Source organism: Mastomys coucha, unplaced genomic scaffold, assembly GCF_008632895.1.
Source record: "Mastomys coucha isolate ucsf_1 unplaced genomic scaffold, UCSF_Mcou_1 pScaffold21, whole genome shotgun sequence".
Classification (NCBI taxonomy): domain Eukaryota; kingdom Metazoa; phylum Chordata; class Mammalia; order Rodentia; family Muridae; genus Mastomys; species Mastomys coucha.
This window is the reverse complement of record NW_022196904.1, coordinates 136,160,581-136,184,089: the sequence shown is the minus strand read 5'-3', so window position 1 is coordinate 136,184,089 and position 23,509 is coordinate 136,160,581. Positions and strand designations below refer to the sequence as shown.

Genomic DNA, 23,509 nt, shown 5'->3' with positions numbered 1-23,509 from the left:
TCCACCTTACACTCTGCTTTACTCATTCTCCTTTGCTGTTTCCGACTAGATAACTTTTAGGTTTAAACTCCAGAATCTCCCATGCCCCGGGGCATTGTTGGCCTCCTTGCCAAACTGTAGCACCAGTCTTTGACCAGTTTTTCTGTAGGAGCCTGTAATGACATGTTCCCCAAAAGGATTTCCCTTACTCAGGCACTTTCTATATTTCCCATATTTTTTATCCGGTTGATCCCAGAATTCACTCCTTCGAGTAAAATTCCTGAACGTAGTTATTCTAAGGCCCACCTTTCCAGAAATGGTTGCTAAGAGAGAAAGAGCTAATTTTAAGTAATTATAATTAGCAAGTCTAATAGTTAGAATCTTGTTTTCTAATGTTGTCAATGAGTAGCTTTTCAGTACCTGTAGCTTTTAGAGCGATATTGCTTTTTCGTTTGAGGTATGGGATGTGTAAACAGTGGCAGAATACTTGCCTATAATGTACTGCGCTGTAGGCTTGAGCCTTAGCACCACAAAATCTCCTTTGTCTACAAAAGTCTGCCTTGTTATAGTTTTCCTCTGTTATAGAACTTGTAGGAATAGAAGCAGGCTCTTGTTGAACTTCCCATTCATTATTGTTTGGAGATGTGAGAGCATGCCTGTAGGAGAAAACTGTTAGGACTATGTGCTAAAGTGAAAGGAGATGATGGGAGCCATTTATTTGAGTTTTTTTTTTATATTAGTTTTTAAATAGCTGTTATGGACTTGAGGTCTTCTCTTAAAAATCTTGTTTCTTTACTTGCAGGCTGTGTGGAGATGGTGAAGCTGTTCATTGGAAATCTGCCCCGGGAGGCCACAGAGCAGGAGATCCGCTCACTCTTCGAGCAGTACGGGAAGGTGCTGGAATGTGACATCATTAAGAACTATGGCTTTGTGCACATAGAGGACAAGACGGCCGCTGAGGATGCCATCCGAAACCTGCACCACTACAAGCTGCACGGAGTGAACATCAATGTGGAAGCCAGCAAGAATAAGAGTAAAGCTTCCACCAAGTTACACGTGGGCAACATCAGCCCCACTTGTACCAACCAAGAGCTGCGGGCCAAGTTTGAGGAGTACGGCCCAGTCATCGAATGTGACATCGTGAAAGATTATGCCTTTGTACACATGGAGCGGGCAGAGGATGCGGTGGAGGCCATCAGGGGCCTTGACAACACAGAGTTTCAAGGTGAATCGCTCTTTGGTAGAGTGCTCAGTACAAGGCTGTTACAAATTAATTGGTTGAAAAAAGGAAGGAATTGGGATGGAAGGATTTTGCTGGCTGATGAAGGATGGGTGATACACTTGGACAAAAGATTTTGTTTATTTTATGTTTGTTTGTTTGTTTGTTTTATGTTTATGTGTTCGTCAGCATGCATGTGGAGGTTGAGAGACAGCTTGGGCAAATTTGTTCTACCATGTGGGTCCCATGGGTAGAACTCAGGTAGTTAGATGACAAGGGCTTCTTTACTCTGTGAATGAAGTCCACTGACCCTCAACCTCTTTTTTGTGAAGCCTTCAGAAACAATGCAAGAAATGTATGATAAATTTCATAAAATGGAGAATGATGATGGGGGGAAGCTTGGCTTTTAAGTAGAGCCTTTTAAGTCTTTGAGCCTTTGAAATCATTTCTCTGAAGACTTCGCCTGCTGCCCCATCCCGCCCCCTCCGTATTAGAGCATATTGCAAAGTGCTTCCCTTTGGTTTTACTGGCTCAACACAGCATCACCATTGTGTTGCACTTGATAGAGGAAGATCAGGAGAAAATGTCACTTGTAGGGACAGAATTCTGGGTTGAGCTTACCCTCTTGTCTCAGTTCTTTTCAGTAAAAATAATGAGCTTTGAAAGATGTGGCTGTATTTAATTTTGTTGTACATTTGTGCCAAGGAGTTATATTTGAAAAACCACTTAGAAGACTGATTTCTTTTCTTTCTTTCTTTTTTTTTTAAAGAACCTAGGTAGGAGACATTGGGATTTGGAGAAACAGTGGTCTGTCTTCCAGTTGTCTCGTATGCATGTGGGGTTGATTGATTCAGACATCTTGGGCTAGTTTATGTGTTACTACCATGGAGTCCTGGTTAGCTGAATTGTTTGTATGCGTGGAGGGCAGCTTGGGTGTTGATGTGCATTATCATTTGATTTGGGAGGAATTTTGTTTTAAGATTAAAAGTTTCTTGTCAAGAGCGGCATTTAAAAGATTGTTGAAGCTGGGTGGTGGTGGCAAATGCCTTTAATTAGTCCGAGCACTTGAGAGGCAGAGACCAGTGGATTGAGGCCAACCTGTTCTAGTACAACCAAAGCTACACAAAGAAACCTGTCTCATGAAAACCAAAAAAAAAAAAAAACCAACCAAACCCAAAACACTACCAACAAAAAAAATTGGTTGAATGTTGAATTGCCTGCTGAACTTTCAACTCCTCTCCTCCATCCTTTTAGGCTCCAAGAGTCAAACAGTTTGTGAACTTGCAGATGACAGCATAATCCTGTAACTCATAGCTGGGTTTCTTTAAAAAAAGTAAATGAATAAAAAGGAGAAGAACACAAAGATTTTTGAAAGATTTATGTGTGTGGCCTCTAGAGGTCAAAAGAAGAGGGTGTCAGATTCCCTAGAGCTAGAGTCGGATAGTTGTGAGCCACAAAATGATTCAGGTGCTAGGAATTTAACCCAGGACCTTTGGAAGAACGGGAAGTGCTCTTAACTGCTGAGCCATCCCACCAGATCTATAACTGTATTTCTTTTTAAAATCATATATATAACTTTATGTGTGCACAGAGCCCCCGAGAACTCAAACCTGAGTTCTAGCTGTTTGACACAAAGTAGTGGCTAGTTCTTTGTTCAGTACCTCTTCTTTTTTTTTTTTTTAAGTATAAAATAGAGTTTATTCAGGGCATGGGGAAGGAAGTTAAGAGGGTAGTAGAGGCAGAGAAAGGCAGAGAGAAGGAGAGAGAAGAGAAGTAGGGGCCGGCCATGACCATGTGGAGAGGAGGGGCCACAAGGGAGCAAGGGGCAAAGTAGAGAAGCAGGAGTAGAAAGAAGCTCCAGTTCTCCTTTTGAATGGTGCTTTGCTGCCACCTTTGTTCACTTGCCTTAAATGTTTCTGAGAGTCCGACTCCCTCATCCCCATGTGACAAGTGCCCTGTGTCATGGGCACTGTTGTGTATTACTAAAAATGTCACAGGTCTCTCAGGTCTAGTTTGCTTTTCTCTTTTAATTGGCAAGCTTAGAGTTATTTTGTCAACAACTTAATTGGAAGCAAAGACTGCTTTTGTGAACGGTTGTGATATGATACCTAATTCTTGGAGCACTTCAGTCACAAAAGAAGTGTGTGCTAGTGGCAGGTCCCTGTGTAAAGGGAGGGGGACAGTGTGGTGTGTTTGCGGGCAAGTAATTGGGTATCCAAATCTCGGACTCTGATGTTGACCTATGTCTGGCTAATTTTACACTATTTCCCTTAATATATTTTTAGAAAGTGGTTTTAGAAATGGATGGAGCCCAGGGCATTGTGCTGCTGAGCCACACCTGGAGACAGTTTCTTCTCCCTCCTTCTTCATTTATACTACCCAGGATGCCCTTAAACTCCTGGGCTCAAGCCATTTTCCTGCCTCCAGTCTCTTCTAGGCGTGTGTTCCCCAAGCCCTTAGCATATTACTGTTTCATTTCTTAATAATTGATTAAGCCTGTGTGTTGAGTAATGTTATTTACCTGACAGATCTTTTTCCTTTTTATTATAATTTGGTACATTTTCTTTTTTGTTTGCCTACTTGAAGAATATTAATTTTAGATTTAAAAGATTTAGTTCCTTTTTTGGACACCAGAGTCTACAAATTATTAGATCAGGGCATTTATCAAATACTTTTATGTCTTAAATACGTCTGTTGGTTTCTTGGTTGCATGCCTTTTCTCTAATTTGTTATGTACTAAAAAGTAGTCTCCTGGGCAAATTCCAGGCTAGTTGTTATGGTTTGTACATACTAATTGCCTATCTTCTTTTGATGATCTGCAGCCTAAATTTATGGAGATTTACTGGTTTTGTATTTTGTTCCTTTGCTCTCTTTTCTAATTTTTTAGAATCTAATTTTGATTTTGCATGAGAGATTATTTTTATCACTTTCTCTGCTGCTGGAGAACCCGTATCTTTCTAGTCACTGGTCTTTGTTTTTTGTTTTTTTTTTTCTAGACAGGGTTTCTCTGTGTAGCCCTGGCTGTCCTAGAACTCACTCTGTAGGCCAGGATGGCCTCGAACTCAGAAATCCGCCTGCCTCTGCCTCCCAAGTGCTGGGATTAAAGGCATGGGCCACCACTGCCCAGCTTTTTTTGGGTTTCTCTGTGTAGCCCTGGCTGCCCTGGAACTCTGTAGACCAGGCTGGCCTTGAACGCAGATATGCTTGGCTTTGCCTCCTAAGTTCTGGGATTAAAGGTGTGCCACCACTACCTGACTCTTGTCACCTTTTTTGAAAATTATTTTTTATTTTTATTTTGTACTCAGTGCCTGCATGTTTGTATTTGCACCACATGTGTGCTTGGCACTATATGTATTGTCAGAAGAGGGTATCAGGTCCCCTGGAAACAAATTACTGATGGTTGTGATCTGCCATGTGAGTGTTGGTCAGAACCTGTCTTCTCTGAAGAGCAGCCAGTGAGTGATCTTAACCTCTGCGTCATTCTTCAAGCCCCCTTCTCTCTCTTTTCATCTCTTTTAAGAGGGGTGTTCGTTGCATTGTATGTCATTACATTGTTAAGATTTTGCTGGATTTAGATCCCTTTTGAATTCATTTGCCAGTAAATTGACATTAGTAGAAATTTCTTCAGTGAAAGATTGAGAATTTAGTTTTAACTTTTATCCTAAAAGTTAACTACTTTTATTATGGCTTTTAGAACTATTTTTCATTTTTGGAGCACGTTCTTAGAATTTCACATTCTTACTTAGTTTTTTTGTAACTCAAATTGGGGTTCCAGCTTAACCATCCTCTGCCCTCAGCCTTTAGAGTGCTAGGATAAGGCATGTGCCACCATGCCCAGCTTTTTTCTTCTTCTCTCTTATACAAGGAAGCACTTTAATTCTGCTACTCTGAGCAGTTTATTTCACTTAACATTGTTGGTTATTCTTTGTACCTTTTATTAGGTTTATTGGTTATTCTTGTCCTCTTTTATTAAAGTGCACTTCCTGTGTGTGAATGTGTTGACAGCCTGCCCAATTTTCCTTTGACCCTCTGACTTGGGAGAGTCAAATTTTGAAGAATCCCTAGTAGGATGGATTATCAGATGAGAAAGAACAATTTATAAAGATTACTTCTACCTTATCTTGTGACCCCAGACTTCCTTAATTCGTGGCTATTCCAAAAGATCTAGCTTGAAACGTACTCCCAGGCTCAGCTTTGGAACACATCCCGATCATTCTTAAGTGATGGTAACTTGTATTTTGGGGTATTGATGCATAACATTGGCTCAAAATTTTTTCCTGTTTAGTGGAATCGGTCTTGATATAGAAATTGAGAGATCAGAGCATGCTAGTTTGAGTTTCTTTTGTATTGGGCCACTGGGATAAGTATTTGTCCAGTCAGCAGTGGATGAAACCTCTTCTCTGTGTAGGAGTAGAATTCTTAGTAAGTTGGTGTTAGTAGTTACAATATTTCTTCTTCATCTGCTTGACCTTTGCTTGAAATCAGGTCATTTATGCCAAGCCCCTAACTAAAGTCTGTCAGTTTGCCACACATCGAGAGCTGTTTAGGTGACCAGTGGCTGGGGAAGGGATTTGGGCTATTACTTTGTGATAGCAACCCTTCTTGCGTCTGTTTCTTCAAGGCAAAAGAATGCACGTGCAGTTGTCCACCAGCCGGCTTAGGACCGCGCCCGGGATGGGAGACCAGAGCGGCTGCTATCGGTGCGGGAAAGAGGGGCACTGGTCCAAAGAGTGTCCAATAGATCGTTCGGGCCGCGTGGCAGACTTGACCGAGCAATATAATGAGCAATATGGAGCAGTTCGTACGCCTTACACCATGAGTTATGGGGATTCATTGTATTACAACAACACGTACGGAGCGCTCGATGCCTACTACAAGCGCTGCCGTGCTGCCCGGTCCTATGAGGCAGTGGCAGCTGCAGCTGCCTCTGCATATAGTAACTATGCAGAGCAGACTTTGTCTCAGCTGCCACAAGTCCAGAACACAGCCATGGCCAGTCACCTCACCTCCACCTCTCTCGATCCCTACAATAGACATCTGTTGCCGCCTTCAGGAGCTGCTGCTGCAGTAGCAGCAGCTGCTGCTTGTACTGCAGCTTCTACTTCATATTACGGGCGGGATCGGAGCCCCCTGCGTCGCGCTACAGGCCCAGTCCCCACTGTTGGAGAGGGCTACGGTTACGGTTACGGGCATGACAGTGAGTTATCCCAAGCTTCAGCAGCTGCTCGGAATTCCCTGTACGACATGGCCCGGTATGAGCGGGAGCAGTATGTGGATCGGGCGCGGTACTCAGCCTTTTAAAGTTTGAGGTGAGAGTGGGGGTGGAGGGTGTCACCTGTTGGTTTTGCCATCCCTCCTGTGGCCTAAAAGGCTCCAATTAAGCTGCTTTGCTTGCTTGCTACTGCAGAGCTAGGGTGAGGTTACTAGCATGGTTCAGTCTACAGACAAATCTTTAATGCTGAAGTTTGAGGTAAACATCCTTTGCTCTTGTGTCTATTTTTTCCAGGGCTTTTAATAGTGGGGGTCATTCTCCTTGTAATTGTGTCTGGAAGAACAAACAGCTGTATACTGGTGAATCTTGGGTCAAACCTGCATGTGGTAACTTGATCTGGGATGCAGACATTCAGACTAGTTAGGTGCCCTGCTTCTCAGTCTATTGGATTTCTTAGCTGTTGTGGCATTAGTTTTTACAAGTTGCTGTGATCCAGTTATGCTGTGGAAGGGTCTGACCACTATTATAAAGTTTGTAATTAGTTGGCTGATTATTGTTCAAGTCCTAGGAAGATCTACAAAACGGAATCATCTTAATCTTGAATATATTTCTCATTCTCAAAGGTCTCTTAGTCTTAGGCATTTAAAGAACTTAATTAGTGATAAGTTGAGGCAGAAAATAGTAGAAAACACACTTCTCATAGAGGAGTCTGGCATGAACTCAAAGTCCAGTTAGCTGCTCAGCCTAGCTTCATGTCCTTAAGGGTCTGCTTTTGTTATCTTTTATTCTCTTGTGTTGTAGCTTCTTATTTTATTCAGATTTTTAATATTTGACCCTGGGTTTGACATCTTCAACTTAAGGTAATATGGCAATATAAGTCTGCGTGCATATCTATGTTTATTCATTGGTAGTGTTGAAATCTAGGAAGGAACTTTACCATGAGCACATAACTCCCTCATCTTATCAAGGACATTATTCAACAACTTCACCTGTGTCCATTTGACCATGACCATGACCATGACAGGGTCTAAGTTTGTAGTATCACCTGGCCTCGAACACAGTTTTTTGGCAGTCTACTTTCAATCTTGAGTGCTGAAATTATAGGTGTTCACCACCGTGGTGGTACTTCTGTTTTGACTATAGTCTCTTTTGATGCTTCTTGTTAGCTTTGGCCTGTAGGTTTTTTTGTTTGTTTTTGTTTTTTCAAGATTGTGGTTGTACTTGGTAATTTTCTTTTAGTTTTGAGGAGCCCTACTGTGTTCCTCATATTGCCATAGATCCTTAATCTTGTGGTACAGATACTTAGATATGTGGTTTGCCCAGGGCCATTGGATAGGAAATTACGGATTGAGTTCATTTGATCATTTGACTAGGATTGTGCTGGAAGAGAAACTTAAATGACTTGATGTAGCTTACATCTTCTTTTAAAAGTTGATGTATAATCCTTCAAACATGTTCAGTGTCCTTGGCAGTAATTCTTATATTGAAACATACTATTTGTTGACTTTTTACTCCAGAGGCTTAATTGGAACTTTGTGGTTTTTTTCTGTTCTCTGAAGAGTTCGTAGAATCACCTTATTTTGGGAATGCTAATGATGCTAACATTGAGAGTAATAGAATACCTTCCTACTATCATAAGATTTGCTGTTTGATTTGGACTAAGGCCTTTGTTGGGACTGTTTCGCCTTCCAATGATTTTCTGACCTTCAAGCTCTTCTCATTTTTAGGAATTGTTGATACTAGGAAAGGGTACAAGTAAACTTAAAGTGAGTATCAAGGCATGACTTTGTAAGATGTTCTTTGAAGTTCTAAGTGGGAAAGCCCTTTTGAGCTTTGCTGTAAAGCCCCTGTACTGTGCTCTCTTTCAGGTGGGATGTGTGTGGGCTGAAATTCCGAGCTGCGGTTGTGCATGAGAATACACCCTTCATGGTACCCCATCTCCGGGACGTTCTCGGCTCTGTGCGTTCAGCCCCTCAGGAACCATGGACCTTAATTTACCTTGTTAAGTTCTTTCTCTTTCCTATGCTCTCTCCTGCTTAACTTCCTGTTCTCTGTTTATTCTTCTGTAGCTTCCTATTCGAGTTCTGTTCTCCCAGCATGCCTCCTGTGCAGAAACTGGTGGGGGGCTATGCTGTCTCCTCCAAAGACTAGACTTAGAAATTTGGAGTACTTTCCAGTGAAATAAATGGTTTTTCAAATTAGGGTATGTGTGCTTTGAGAAAGTTCTTGTTTGGGCTTGTTTCTGGGTTCTTTGTTTATTTGTACCCTGAACAGAAGATGGGGGAGTGTTTTAAAGTTTAAGCTACTTAGCTTTGGCTAACACTGGGGCCTTTAAATTTTGCTTTTTAAAATAGTAGATGACTTTAGGTACTAAATAAAAAAAGAGGTTATACAGATCTCAAGTAGGCATCTTTGTTTCAATGAAGACGTTTTGCTGGAGGAATAATCATTGTGTGTACTCGCATCTGCTGTTAACACTCAGTAAACATATCTTCCTTGACTTATTTTCAGGAAAAAGGTGAAGGTTTGAGGAAGAAGAGGTAGCTTTCATCTTTGGGAAAAACGAAGGTATGGCTCCCACCAGAGTCTATTTAGCTACGCCATAGGCCAGAACTACCTCATGTTGCATTTCACTGTTTGTATAGTTCTGTCAAAATCAAGAGACTACATGAGTAGTTCCACAAGCATCTCAGAGCTTGTACTTAATGCCTTTAGGTGAGGTATAAAGGGCCAGCAGCAGGTCCTTTATAAGTCCTTGATAAACTTACTGAGTCTTCAACAGTGAGGACAAGTATTTGAATGCAGTGAGGAGCCACTGTCTAGTGTCATGCTTTTATTAAAACAATTTATTTTCCATGTTTTACTTTAACATAATATAAGGCTATGTCTCAGAATCTTTTACTTGGTCACTACTGGATACCTATGGTATGCCAGGCATGTTTTTTGTAAAGGGCTCACAAATGACAAAAGGAAATAAAGATGATAGAGATAAAAAGAGCTGCTTTTGCCTTGGGCAACTTCAAGTTTTTCTACTAACTGCTTCTGTCTATCTCTAATTCATTGTAATTTATACATGGCTAGGATTATGACAGCTGTCTTTGGACAAAGGTAACTTTTTTGTAGTGTGAGACCCTGTGCTAGGTGACATATATGTCCTTCAATTTTTCTAGGAAATGTTTTTCTAAGCAAATTTTTCCTTCCTGGCTGAGTTGGTTTTCTTTGCCACTATCTTGGAAAGGTTCACACCTATGTTGTTTCCTCTTTCTACTGTTGTGCACTTATAGTTTTAGCACAATTTCTTGATGTGATGGTTGGGAATGGCACAGTCTCAGAAGATGAGAGACTTAAGATTTGTTGATTCTACAGGCTTGAGGATCCTTTCACAGATGGTGACCCAGGTGCTGGGGATTTTAGAGCTTTTTGGAGGGATAGGGTGAGAAGCAGAAATAAAAGATATACCAAGCCAGGATTTGGGCATATTCCTTTGTCTTAGCTCTTAACACTTAGATCTGGGTGTGGTGGTGTATGCCCTTTTTCTACCATTTGCAAAGCAGAGGCAGGCAGATCTCTTGAGTTCAAGACCAGTCTAGTCTACATATTGAGTTCTAGGAGAGTCAGAGCTGACTAGTGAGACCCAACCTCACAAATAAGATAAAATTGCATATAAATGGAGCATCCTGTCTGAATGGATTGTTTTTATTGACTTTTGTTAGAATAGGCCTTGGTGGTTTCTCACCATGTTGCTCAGGTGTTCCTCCTGCCTCTCAACTTGGGAGTAGTTGGGGCTAAAAGTGTGCACACTACATTGTGCTATACTTTTTACATTACTAAAACATTCAGAGAGATGAAAATTTATCTGAATTATCTTGCTTTTTGTTTTAAGAGACTGATTCCTTTAACACTTAGCAATGTTTTCATCACTTGGGGCTGGGCTGGCTCAGAGCTTTGTTTTAAATGAAAGATGTGCATATGTACCCAGACTGGTTTTGAACTTTTACTCTGTCTACTTAAGATAGAAGGTGCTTGTTGGCAAGCCTGATGACTTGGAACCCACCTGGTGGAGAAATAACTTCTACACTGTGTCCTCTGACATCCACATGTTTACTCTGGCACACATGCATGTGCACATAGAAAGGGAAAAGCTATTGAATGTGATAGCACAGTGTTGTAATCTCAGCAGCACTTGAAAGTGAAGCGATTCAGAGTTCAATACTAACCATGTTACATAATGTGGTTCAGCAAACAAAATTCTTCTACTCATCGACTTGCTGGAAAACTCTATAAAGTGGCATGGGAAAACAGTGAATTGAAAAGTATGAGTTGGGGCTGCTGGTGTAGCTCTGTTGATAACATATTCAGCATGCTTGAAACCCTGGGCCTGATCTCTAGCACTTGAACAACTACTGACATGGTAGTGTACTTATGTAGTCTAGCACTGGGGAGGTGGACTCCCAGGCTATATTTATTTGTAGCTATGTAACCAGTTAGAGCAGTGTGGTTTTCAACCTTCCTAATGATGAAAACCTTTTAATGAAGTTTCCCAGTTTGTGGTGACCCTCAACCATAAAATTGGGTTGAGGCTTCGTAACTAATTTTGCTAGTGTTATGGATCGCAATGTAAATATCTAAGACCCCTGTGAAAGGGAAGGTTCTTGTAACACAAAGGTGTTGTGATCTACAGGTTCAGAACCAGAGTTAGAGGCTAACCTATACTATATGAGAACTTGTCTCAACAATTTGTAGAAACTGAATACAACTGATTTCCAGCATTAAAGTGATTTGAAATTATTTTAGTGTAAGTTAACAGTTAAGTGAGTGAGCATTCCATGAGGTTACACTGATGTGTAAGTAGATAAGGATAGTACTGGCATGACTGACCTCACGAGTCTGTTTCAAGAAAAATACTTTAATAGTAGACACTTTTCCTTAGCACTCCTCTGCTATTGATTTATTCACTAACAATGAGCATCTGTGAGCTGGCTTTGGACTCTCCTGTTTACCATGTATAGAGTGTGTAGAGAATGCATATCAATAAGGGCATCAAGCCTAAACTCACTTTGCCTCCATGAGCTGCCTCACCCCTCCCCACATGTCCCCAGTCTTGGGTATACAGAAATCTGGTATGTCCTTGGAAGGAGAATAGGTGACTGGAATGGTCACACTATTTGTATTGAAGGTATGATCCATTCTGGTTCTAAGTGGATCAAAGATGCTATGAGGGTAGTCAGGGAGTTCTCAAGTAGTGGTAGATATTTTGTTTTTGGCACTAAGGTCTTTTCATAGGGCCTCATTAAGACTCAAGAATATGGTCTTCCTCTGAGCTATACCTTGTACACTAGACCAAGGTTGACTGAAGTTTTTAGGACTCTTCTGAAGCAGGGTTGACTTGGTAATGCTGAGCTCAGCCCTCCTTACCTGAATGCATTAATACTAATGTCGACCTAAGGAGGAAGGAATAGTGATAGGTGTAGGTCATGTGTGCTATGAGAATGAAAAGCTATTTTCAGTTGTTGGGATTATTTTTTTCAGCTCTCTTAATGCATGAGGTCATACTGAGGTAAAGATTGACTTCCCAGAATGATGGTAGTGCAGTCCAAGACCTAGTCTCTAGTGCATTTAGAGAATAAGCAGGCTTATTAGGTTGAAGCAGGAGAGTTTCAGGAGGAGATGTCTCAAAAATGTGAGGTTCCTTTGGAGATTCAAAAGTTGAATTATCAAGTACAGATTTTTTTTTTTTAATTAGAGAAGAAGAAACTTGACAAGAAATATAAATATACTATGTATACCTATAATGGCATTTAGGATGCTGAAAGAGAATGATGGTGTGTATTCTGGTCACTCTGGATAAACAGTACATAATGATGGAGTTTCCAGGCTAGTCTAGGCTAGTATAGAGTGACAGTTGGAATAGTGTTTTGTCTTAGTTTGAGGTAATACAGCAAAGTACCACGAATAGAATGGGACATGCACACAATAGAAGTATATTTATAGTTTTTAAGACTGATCCTCTGCAAGAAGAGTAATTGTTTAATTCTTGAGTCTTCTTTCTATTCCCGCATTTTAAATTTACTTGATTTGCAGTGTGAGGTGAGTAGCTGAGTTTGATTTCTAAATGACTACTTAGCTGAAAGATTTTAAATCTGTTCTGAAAGAGCCAGTGAGCTGCTTGAGTGCGTTAAAGCTGACAGCTTAAGCTCAATCCCCAGAACCTTTGGTAGAAGGAGAGAATGGCTGCTGAAAGTTGTCCTCTGACTCATTTATGTACACATTAATATTCATACACAGCACATGCATAGTAAACAGAACCTCAGCGACAATATAGCTAGGGAATTATGGTCCTTTTCCTCCCTCCCTCCCTCCCTCCCTCTCTCTGTGTCTTCCTGTCAACCTGCCAGCCAGCCTGCCTTCCTCTCTCCCTCCCTTCCTACCTCCCTCCCTCCCTCTCTCTCTTTCTCTTTTGGTGTTATTGAGGTGGGTCTCTACGATGTCCTGTCCTAAAGCTTGCTATTGTAGATTAGACTGTCCTCATATTTTCATAGATCTCCTGCCTCTCCTCCCAAGCGCTGGCACTAGAGGGGTGTACCACTGTGACTTTTTTTTTTTTTTTTTCGAGACAGGGTTTCTCTGTGTAGCCCTGGCTGTCCTGGAACTCACTCTGTAAACCAGGCTGGCCTCGAACTCAGAAATCTGCCTGCCTCTGCCTCCCAGGTGCTGGGATTAAAGGCTTGTGCCACCACTGCCCGCCACTGTGACTTTTTTAACTGAAGGCCTGACATGAAGACAGGATGTCTCCTACCTATAATACCCTGTGTTTCTAGGAAAATTACTGCTCTAGACCAGTTTAACTTATCCCCTCAGGGCAGAATTAGTCATGGAATAAATTGGGTTGGAGTGCTTTGAGTATTGATAGATTTGCTGTAATTTGAAATGTTTTATTTTTTAGAGGAACCGTTGGTGCTACCTTGTCCATTTGTCACATAATCCAACATCTGCTTTTCAGAATTGAACCCATGGGGGCCTATTAGTCATAACGGGTAATATCTGTCTCCTCACCTATATCTTCTTAGTCTAGTAACAGTTTGATTTTTTTTTTTTGTGGGCAACTTGGAAACTTTGTAGCAAGAATATAGTTAGGTTTATAGGGCTAAACCTAGAGCTTCATGAGTGCTAATGAATACAGTGAATTCCTGTTATGTGTGTTGAAGGTAAAGAAGCTTATGCATACGTTTGAATGTGTGTGAGACCTGAGTTTGAAATAGATGTTCTCCACTGTTTGTTTTGGAGAGGGTCTGTATGTAGCCTTGGTTTCCCAACTTGTTATGTAGACCATATTGGCCTCTTAACTCATATTCACTGGTCTTTATCCCTTGAGTGCTGGGTGTGTACCACCATGTCAGGGCTCTACATAATTTTTTAAAATGTTCTTAAATTTTGTGTTTATGTATGGGGAGTGCAGGCATGCTAACGGCTGAGCAGTCTCAATTCCGTTGCTTTTGTTTTGTTTTGTTTTGTTTTGTTTTGTTTTGTTTTCCAAGCAGATGGCCGGGCAGGGTCTCTGTTTTATAGATTTGTGTGTTCTGAAACTATGTAGATTAGACTGGCCTCAAATTCATAGAGATCCATTTGCTGGGATTAAAAGTATGCCACCTTGCCCAGCCCTACTGCAGTTTTTGAGACAGGGTATCTTAGTGAACCTGAATATTCCCTTTTTAGGTTAGACAACTCCCCTGGGATCCTATTTGTTTCTGTTCCTGTTCCTGGGATGTCTTCTTACTTGGTGTTGGGGAATCATCTCTTAAGCTGTGCTTGTATAGCTAGCATTTTACACACAGACATCCCTCCAGCTCCCTTCCCAATTTAGTTTTGTGTATTCTTTGTTGGTTTGGCATTTTGCCTGCATATATTTTAGTATATGTAACACATGCATGCTTGGTACCTTTGGAGGCCAGAAGGCAGCATCAGATCATTTAGAACATAGTTACGGATAGTTGTGAGCTGCCAAATAGGTGCTGTGAATTGAACCACGGTTCTCTTGAAAAGCAGCCAGAGCTCTTAACTGACAAAGCCATCTCCATCCCATTTTGTTTTTAATTCTTGCTATCTGGTATTAGTAGCCTTCAAATGGTTTATCTCTTGCCTCTGCTTCCCAAGTGCTGGGATTACAGGTACCCACTACTCACATTTTAGCAGTCTCACCACATATGCCTGCTTTCAGGCATTTGAACCCACATCATGTTCCCTCTAAATTAGTCTGAATAAGGCCAGTCCACTCACACACATTTTAGGGCCACTTCCTCTTTGCTGTGGTTTATCTCCTGTGAAATAATTTCCTTTTTTTACTGGATCAATGTATCAGTATTACATTTGTTATTTTCATGTAAAGAAAGTTTGGTTATATTTTCCTTACCAGTTAACTTCGATACTTTTACTTGTTTGTAGCAAAACCTTTCTATTGTTTGTTTTCACTGTTTGCTTTAATTTTTAAAATTTTCTATTTTACATTGTGTGTGGGGGTGGGTGGAAGGGGTGGGTGGTTGTGGCATGCATGTGGAGGTCAGAAGATAGCTTGTAAGAGTTGGTTATCCAGGTCCTGGGGATGGAACTAAAGTTGTCAGGATTAATGGCAAGTCCCTTTACTAGCTAAGCCTCTTGCTTCAGTTTTCTCTTAAAACTTATTTTCATCCAGCTTTTATTTCTAGCAATCCAAAGTTAAACTGTGTCTTTTTTTTTATTTTTATTTTAAAAGACTGTATTATTTCATGTTCTGTTTGTCTTACATGCTGTCTTCACCACCTAGACTAATGGAAATAAGCTTTATATTAAGGACAGTGAACATAGTAAAAATAAATAGAATTTTGGGTTAGGGTGTATTGAATTATAGTGCATGATGGTGTTCAGAGGATGAGGAGAGCTGGGTGGTGGTGGCGCACGCCTTTAATCCCAGCACTTGGAAGGCAGAGGCAGGTGGATTTCTGAGTTCGAGGCTAGCCTGGTCTACAGAGTGAGTTCCAGGACAGCCAGGGCTACACAGAGAAACCCTGTCTCAAAACAAAACAGAAAACAAAAAACAAAAACAAACAAACAAAAAAAACAGAAGATGAGGAGAATTTAAGTAATGAATATGTGTCCATGTTTTTCTAGTAAATGAGGTCTATTTTTTTTTTTTTTTTTAATGAAATTTAGCAAAAATTTAGAATGAGCGGCAAATAGACTCTGGGGAGAGAGTTCTAGGTAACTGCTCTATTTCAGGCACATTTTAAAACATGTTCGATCCCTTTCCTTTTTGCGTTTGGGTCTGTCCATCCCTTAGGTAATTGTAGGTAATCCTGATAAGGGGTTTGTTTTTTTAGCAGTAGGTCTGAGTTTTCTTTTTTCCAGTACTGGAGATTAAGCATAGGTCATTGCACATGCTTACTCAGCTTTTGAAGTTAAATTACCTATCCTGAACATGAACTTGAAGTTCTCCTAAGGTTCTTGGGATACCTTGGATTACAGAGCTGCACAACCAGGCCTAACTCATTTTGAAGATGAAAAGAAAGTTAAGTTTTTAGTCAGAGAAACTGCTAAGGTTTTGTCACCCCCCCCCCCGCCCCCCCTTGTGTTGTTGTATTTTTGGTGACACATTTGTTACCATGTGGATATGCAAAGATAAGTAGAAGTCTATTTACTATAGATGAGCAAGTTTGCATGCTGATGAGAGAGATGTGCTCATTTTATAGTTCTTCGCTTCTGTGCAGTGTATCTGTCCATGTGTCTGGATGTGGGTGTGCACATGGCACTAGCTGGCTCTGAAGCTCTTTGAAGTCAGTTCTGTGTTCACCTCTGTCCTGCTGTAGGAATGCTGGGATTATAGATAGTTTTCATCCTGAGCCACCTCCCTGGTCTGTACTTATTTAACATAAAAGTTTAAATGTTAATCAACAGTATTAAGTACTTTTCAGAGTTGCTTGCTATTTTGATTTCATAACTATCAGTGCTGAGCATATTACTATTTTGTATAAATACAGAAAACAAAATGGCACAAGCTAGGGCTATTTGAGAAATTGTTGGACAAATTTATCCTGATCCTAAACCATAATTCATGTAATTAGTTTTAAAAACTATAACTGAAGTCAGCAACTTAAAACAACCATTTGGAGAAGGAAACATGCTAACACAGTACAGGCCAGTGATACACCAATGTGCTACAGTAACGATGAGAAAATATTAGAAGTCCATTTTTCTATATTCAACCACTGTGTTTCTATGAAGGCATAAAAGCACTGTAATTCATAGGGCACAATAGTCTGGATTAGAGCTGAAGTGTTTCAGACACTAGACGGGTGTGATGGCATGTCCAGGTGTTTGTTCAGAACCAAGATTATTGATGACTCATGCACTTGGTTTTTAAACATCTTACATCTATGTACATGTGTGAGAGAGGAGAGAAAAGAGGAGCGGGGAGATGTATATAAATGGTGCAAGTGTGAAGAAGGTCTGAAGAGAAGTCCTGACCTTTGTCCTGCCTTGTGTATTCTGAAGATTAAACTTGGATTGTGAGGCTTGTGTCATAGGCTTTTACCTGCTGGTTCATCTCACTGACCTCATACACATTTTAAGTTTTTATCATTGCAGATTCACCTTTCACTGTTGCCAGTTTTTAGTGACACTCCCAACCCCCAAATATTACACCATTCCCTATGTCACAATCCCACAGTTCAAGAGACCAATCTCTATTCTCAGGTATGTATTTCCTGAGATTGTGGGACTGTAAAAACCCTTATCTAGTAATTTCTGTTAATATCAAGGCTTCCTGAACATTCTTGTGATTTCTCTTTAGACAGTTGTCCTCAATAAATCTTACTGGTTATTGAGAAGGAGGACTAAGAAAAGATAAGATATGAGGTATATATTGGTATAGCAGAGAATTTTCTGAGTTTTATAAGAATGGTCAATGAGTAAGCAAAAAAACTGGGTAAGTACCAAAAACTACACAGACTAAGAACACTCATATCCTTTAAATACTGTCAAATGTCACAGCAGGGATCAAGCTATACAGAAAAACACTCACCTACTGGGAGATTGTAAAAAAGCCAAGGGTGAACTGTCCAACATATATTCATGGGGCCCACCAACCCCAGGAAATACATACTTGAGAATAGAGATCAGACTCTTGAACTGCAGGGTTGTGCCTTAGGGAATGGTATAACAGTAAAAGGTGAATTTGCGATGATAACAAGACTTGATAAAGACACCAGCAATCTTAAGTTACTCCGGAGGCTAAGGTAGGAGGATCTGGAAGGTCAGGGGCTGCCTGAGCGATGTAGAATCAGTTCAAGGTCATCCTAGGCAACTTACCAAGTTTCAGGCAGAGGATTCTGTCTCAAGTATAAGAGTGCTTGTCTAGCATACTGAGACACTAGATTTAGTCCCTAATATTGTACCAAAATGTGGTGAGCAGGACACAAAACTGAGCTAGTACTTGGGAAACTGGAGGGCTGCCACAAATCTGATCCCAGTCTGGTCTACATAATTCCTGGAATGTGTGGCCACCTTGGCACAGATTCTTTTAACATTGGTAATTCTTCTTGGGGATGTGTGTATTTTTTCCTCTCCCTCTCCCAAATTTCCAAGAATGGGGAATTTCCTGATGCTCCTATATGAGTCAAAAACTGAAGCCAGGAACCAATCTTTGGCAGACTGCTTCCCTCTTGGGAGAGCCATTTTGCAGACAAGCATCCTCTTCATTTCCTTGGGAAAAGCTCTGTGCAGTGCATTGCATACTTTCCTGTGCCTGTCTTCACTTTGTGATTGGGAATCAGAGGGAAGGAGTAGGTCACAGGCTATCACAGGCAGGGCAGACCTAAAAGATGAAGCAAGGCTTTGTTGTTACAGGTGGTTTTTTGTTTTTTTTTGGCTAAGCAGAGCTGAGCTTTAGTTCTGTGCCTTTCTCCCAACCCTACAAAGGCATTGCAGCAGCACAAAGAACTTTTCAAGGAATCTGGCCCCCTTTCTCCCAAGTAGTGATGATACTTAAATCGGCATTTAAATGATATTTAAATTTACTTCCTTTTTATTTACAATATTTCACAGAATGCTGCTGCTAGGGCTGTTCCTTGCTTGGGGGCTTTGCCTCAAACAGCACAGGAAGAAAATCATGGAGGCAAAAGGACAGGGATATTATTTTTCCCACTCCCCCCAAACTGGGCCAGCAACTTACCTCAATTCTTATCATTCCTCACATTTGATATCTCTGTAAACAACTGATTAGTGTAGGTTTTTTGTTTTTGAGACAGAATCTCTATCTTTGCTGGCCTGGAACTCATCATGTAGACCAAGCTGTTTAGCTTTGAACATACAAGGATTCACCTTCCGCCACTGAGATTAAAGAAAAGCATGTGCCACCACACCTGACTAGTGTAGTTCTGCTTTTAAAATTTATTTACTTATTTATTTATTTTGCCTGCAAGTGTGTATGTGTACCATATTTGTGCCTGGTACCCATGGGTCTGAAGAAGGGGTTGCATCCCTTTGGATGGGAATTATACTTGTGAGCCACCATGTGTGTGCTGGGAATGAAACCTGGGCCCTCACTTCTTTGAGATAGATACTCATGTAACCAGACTGTGTACTGGAAGATAACTTTAAATTCTTTTTTGTGTTTGAGTGCTCTATCTGCGGGTACACCTGCATGCCAGAAGAGGACATCAGATCCCATTATACTAGTTGTGAGCTTGCCACTGAGCCATCTCTGCAGCCTAACTTAAAATTCTTGATCCTTTTGCCTTTACTGCCAGGGTGCTAGGGTTTACAAGTGCGTTTCACCTCATCAGGCTTTGCAGTCTTTAAGTGCAAGTAAATGGTTGCAGTGCAGTATATAGTATTAACCCCACAGCTTTGATTTTAGACCTACATTCCTAACCCACCCGTCATACTCATTCTCCAAGGGACTGTGTTCTGTACTATTCAATTCAGACATGGCCTGGCCCACAGCAGGTCCTCAGCCACTATTAAACAGAAGACCCAGCTTGATTGATTTCAGAGATTTAAGCCCTTCATCCAGACTGTCACTTGAATGCATCTATACCTGTGGATCATTTTATATGTACAATGTACTTTTCTTGTGATCTTCATTTTACTGACTTTAGAACATTAAGCAGCACAGTAACCTAGTCTATAGTACTGTTAATACTTTCCCTCTTCCATAAGTGATGTCTAAAGAAAAATTAATGAGTTTATAATAAGCCTGTATCTTCCAAGGTGAAAGTGAAGTTCCTTCAGTCTACTATAAGGTTCAGTGTCAGTGGCTCCCATCTCTTAACTCTTATGGTTTCCTTTGCAGCTTTGCTCAAGCCTTCTTAGTTAGTGGGTGTCTTTCTCCCCCTTCATTTGGGACAGCCAGCCTCTGTAGTCCTCTGATGTTTCCACATTAGCTCTTACAGTGCTTAGCACAAATGAATTAAGTTTTATTTCTTTAGAAGGAATACATTGATCACCATATTCTGGTGCATAGCAGGAGTTCAAACAGCAGATAAAGGAGTTCAGGAACATTTAGAGAAGTCTCATAGGACTCTAAAATAGTCTATGTAGAAGAACTTTATCTTGGTAAATGGAAGGAATTTTATACCTACAACATGTAGCTTCTCATGTAAAAACTGAGGTTTAGAAATAAATACATTTTACCCTTTGGCAGTTCTAAGAAGTTGAACACTTAGTCTTTCCCAATATTTATTTATTATGGGCACGTGAAAGAAAAACTCTTTGTATAATTTTACCATCAAAGTTGTTGTAGTCACTAGCCACTTAGATTATATAAAAATCCATGCACTTGGAGAGATGGCATGCTGTTCTTGCAGAGATGTGCGTTTAGTTCCCACCACCCCTGTGGTAGCTAACAACCTTCTGTAACTCTAGCTCCAGGGTATCAACGCTGTCTTTTGGCTTCCTTGGACACCTGTCTACGCATGGCATATAGTTTGCATAGATACACACACAAATAAAAATAGGGAATACCACTAGAGAGTCTGGGGACATCAATACCTGTACATTTTATTGTTCTATTTTTTTGATCCAAGGTCTTTATGTAGTACTGGCTATCCTGTAGCTCACACAGAGCTACTCCTGCCTCTGCCTCCTGAGTCCTGTGACTTAAGGCACGCACTACCATGACTTGGCTCAACTCCTACACATCTTAGTTTTGTCTGGTGCTGTGCATACCAATCACAAAGAAATCTCTGGCTTTGTCTGAATTTCTTTTGTGTGAAAACAGGGACCATCTCACTTTCCTGTACAATGTTGGAATTAACATGAGCCTTTTGTACTTCATTTGCTAGTAGGAGTGTGGGCATGGCTCTTGTCTGATTGTCATTCTGGCTTTTTTAAAAATTCAGAAAATTGTAAGGTATAAAATATGTGGAGTCAGAAGTGGTGGTACACTCTTGTAACGAAAGCATGAGAGAGGATAGTGCAGGATGACAGAGTTTGAGGACAATCTAGATAACAAAGTAAGCAAGATCCTATCTCAAAAGTTAGGATCGGGGGCTTCTCTTACAGAGACTTAGGGTTTGATTTTCCAGCACTCATTTGGTAAAAGTGTGCAGTGCCCTCTTCTGGCCTCCATAGACACTAGGTTTATATATGCAGGCAAAATAGCCATTCACATAAAATAAAGTCTTGTATAATGTGTTCATGGTGGGGTTATTATATAGGTTTGGGGCATTTGGCATACATAAGATTTTACGCTTAGTCTCCAGCACCCTCATCTAAATGAAGAAAATTTCACATGTAATTAGAATGTTCATTTTACCATTTCCATACAGAGGGACAGTAAACCTTAAGCAGGATTTATTTATTTTATCATTCAAAATAATATACAGGAACTCAAGATTTATAAAATATTGATTCAAATAATTTCTCAGATTGTTTGTTGAGGCTTATGCCTGCCTATAATTTTAACACCTTGGAGGTAGAAGTTGGAGGATCAAGAGTTCAAGTCCAGCTTCAGCTATATAGCAAATTAGAAGCCAGCATGGGATTAGTGAAATGTCTCAAAACAAAAAATGAAAAATAAAAAAAGTTTTGGTTGGGGATGTAGCTTGGTTGGTAAGGTGCTTGCATACCTATATACATGAAGGCCTGGGTTTGATCCACAGGACTACAGAGAACTAGACAGTTACATGTATATAATCCCAGCACTCAGGAGGCAAGATAGATGATCAAGAGATAGAGGACCTCTTCAGCTATGAAACAGCCTGAGACCAGGGTAGGCCATATGTGAGTGACCCTGTTTCAAGAACTAAAATGGTTAATGTTTCAAGAATCTGATTAGAGGTCAGATTCCTAGGACTCTTGGAGAAGCTGGGTTCTTAGGTGAACACCAGAGATGGGGAAAGTTAGGACTGGTTGGCAGCTAGTTCAGGTGGACACCCCATATTGATGGCTTATTTCAGTCTTTGTGCATGTGTGCGCACACATACACATGCACACGTAGACACAGACACACAGTTTTAGATGAGCTGGTGAGATAAATATTTGCTGTCCCCTAGGACCTATGACAGGGAGTGAACAACCTCTGAAAGTTTTCTGATCTCTACCTATGCTTCTGCACTGGCACTTATCCACACACACACACACACACAAACATACAAACTTAAAAAATTGAGGGGCTGCAGAGATGGTTCAGTTTGTCAGAGATTGGGTCTCATAGCCCGGGCTGGCCTCCTGATAATCCCAACTCTCCCTTGAGTGTTTAAACAGGTGTATGCCATGGACCCAGCATATTTGTTTCTCTGTAGAAAGTACTTTTTTCTGATGCAGCATTATTGCATTAGTGGCTCGGGTGTGGTGATCCATACATGGAATCCTAGCACATGAGGCATTAAAAGGGAAAGATCAGTAGGAGTTCAAGGAAAGCTTCAGCTACATAATGATTTCAAGGCCAATGTAAGCTATAAATACTGTCTTAAAAACTAGCTCCCCCTTAAAACAAACAGACCCATCTTGCTCATTTTAGCCAATGCCTAACCCTAGCAGAAATATTAATACTTTGAGAAGAAATCCCTTTTAAGAATTCATAAGGGAATTTACATGCACTTGGGAAAGGTCTAGGGAACTGACCCCAAGCTTTGTGCTCTACACAGCTAGCCTCCTATTTTTTATTTTTTATTATTTTTGAGATTTTAAATTTATGTGTATGGGCATTTTGCTTCATGCATGTTGCACCTACCCTTGGAGGTCAGAACATCGACTCCCCTGGAACTGAAATTATAAGATAGTTGTGAGCCACCAGTATGAGTTGAACCTGTCCCCTCTGAAGAACAGTCCATGCTCTTTGCTACTTAGCCAGCTCTTTTGTGCTCTGTGCCCCCACTCCCAATTAACAAAGGATAAACATCTAGGAATGACGGCTTATGTCTACTCCCAAGATTTGGGAGGCAGGAGTAACAATACAAGTGTGAGAGTGGTCTGTTCTACAAGACACTGTTCTAGGTCCACCAGGGCTACATAGGGATAATTTGTCTTAAAATATACAGGAAAAGGAAGAGTGAGCGATATCAAACCTATCAGGGAGGGTGTTGACCAACACTAAAATGTTTGTTCTTTAAAAAAATTTTTACTAAGTGTATGAATACCTGAATGTGTGTGTGTGTACAGTAAAGTGCTTGCCTAGTACCCGGAGGGCATCAGATCTCTTGGAACTGGATGGTTGTAAGCTGTCATGTGGGTGCAGGGAACTGAACTGGTGGGTCCTCTGCTTGCTAAGTGTCCAGTGTTTCAAGATTTTAGTTAACCTCTGAAACCATATTGCTGTGCTCAATTTTTCCCTGTACATTTTAGGCATTCACACATTTGAATTTTGAAGCTCAAGCACAACTTAAGACTCAGAAGACACTAGTGGTAAATAATGGTCACTCAGTTAAGAAAAGATTAAGTATTAGAAACATTTATTTTTTTTTTTCAAAAAAAAATGTGGGAGGAGTGGAATAAAACAAGGCTAAATTTCAGCAAATGCTGTACCACGATCACAGGTCAGACAAAACCGAAAAACAAAACAAAATCAAACCAAAACAACAACAAAACCCCAATGGTCCTAGCAACTTCAGAAGACTAGCTTCAATGTT

General features: G+C 40.6%; 1 protein-coding gene across 17 annotated transcripts in view; it reads left to right on the top strand.

Annotated features, from left to right (window-relative positions):
- LOC116103346 (RNA-binding protein 4) overlaps positions 1 to 23,509 on the top strand; it is a 71,448-nt gene that overhangs the window by 32,810 nt on the left and 15,129 nt on the right. For 2 of the 17 annotated variants that reach the window (XM_031389204.1, XM_031389211.1), the window contains exons 2-5: positions 782 to 1,204; positions 5,820 to 6,507; positions 8,279 to 8,613; positions 8,922 to 16,949. In XM_031389204.1, the coding sequence (XP_031245064.1) occupies positions 793 to 1,204; positions 5,820 to 6,499 (1,092 nt within the window). In that variant the 5' untranslated portion in view covers positions 782 to 792 and the 3' untranslated portion in view covers positions 6,500 to 6,507; positions 8,279 to 8,613; positions 8,922 to 16,949. Of the gene's footprint in view, positions 1 to 781; positions 1,205 to 2,452; positions 2,562 to 5,819; positions 6,508 to 8,137; positions 8,177 to 8,278; positions 8,615 to 8,921; positions 23,429 to 23,509 lie in introns of those variants that run through there. The other 15 variants (XM_031389214.1, XM_031389215.1, XM_031389207.1 and 12 more) reach the window with 14 other exon arrangements.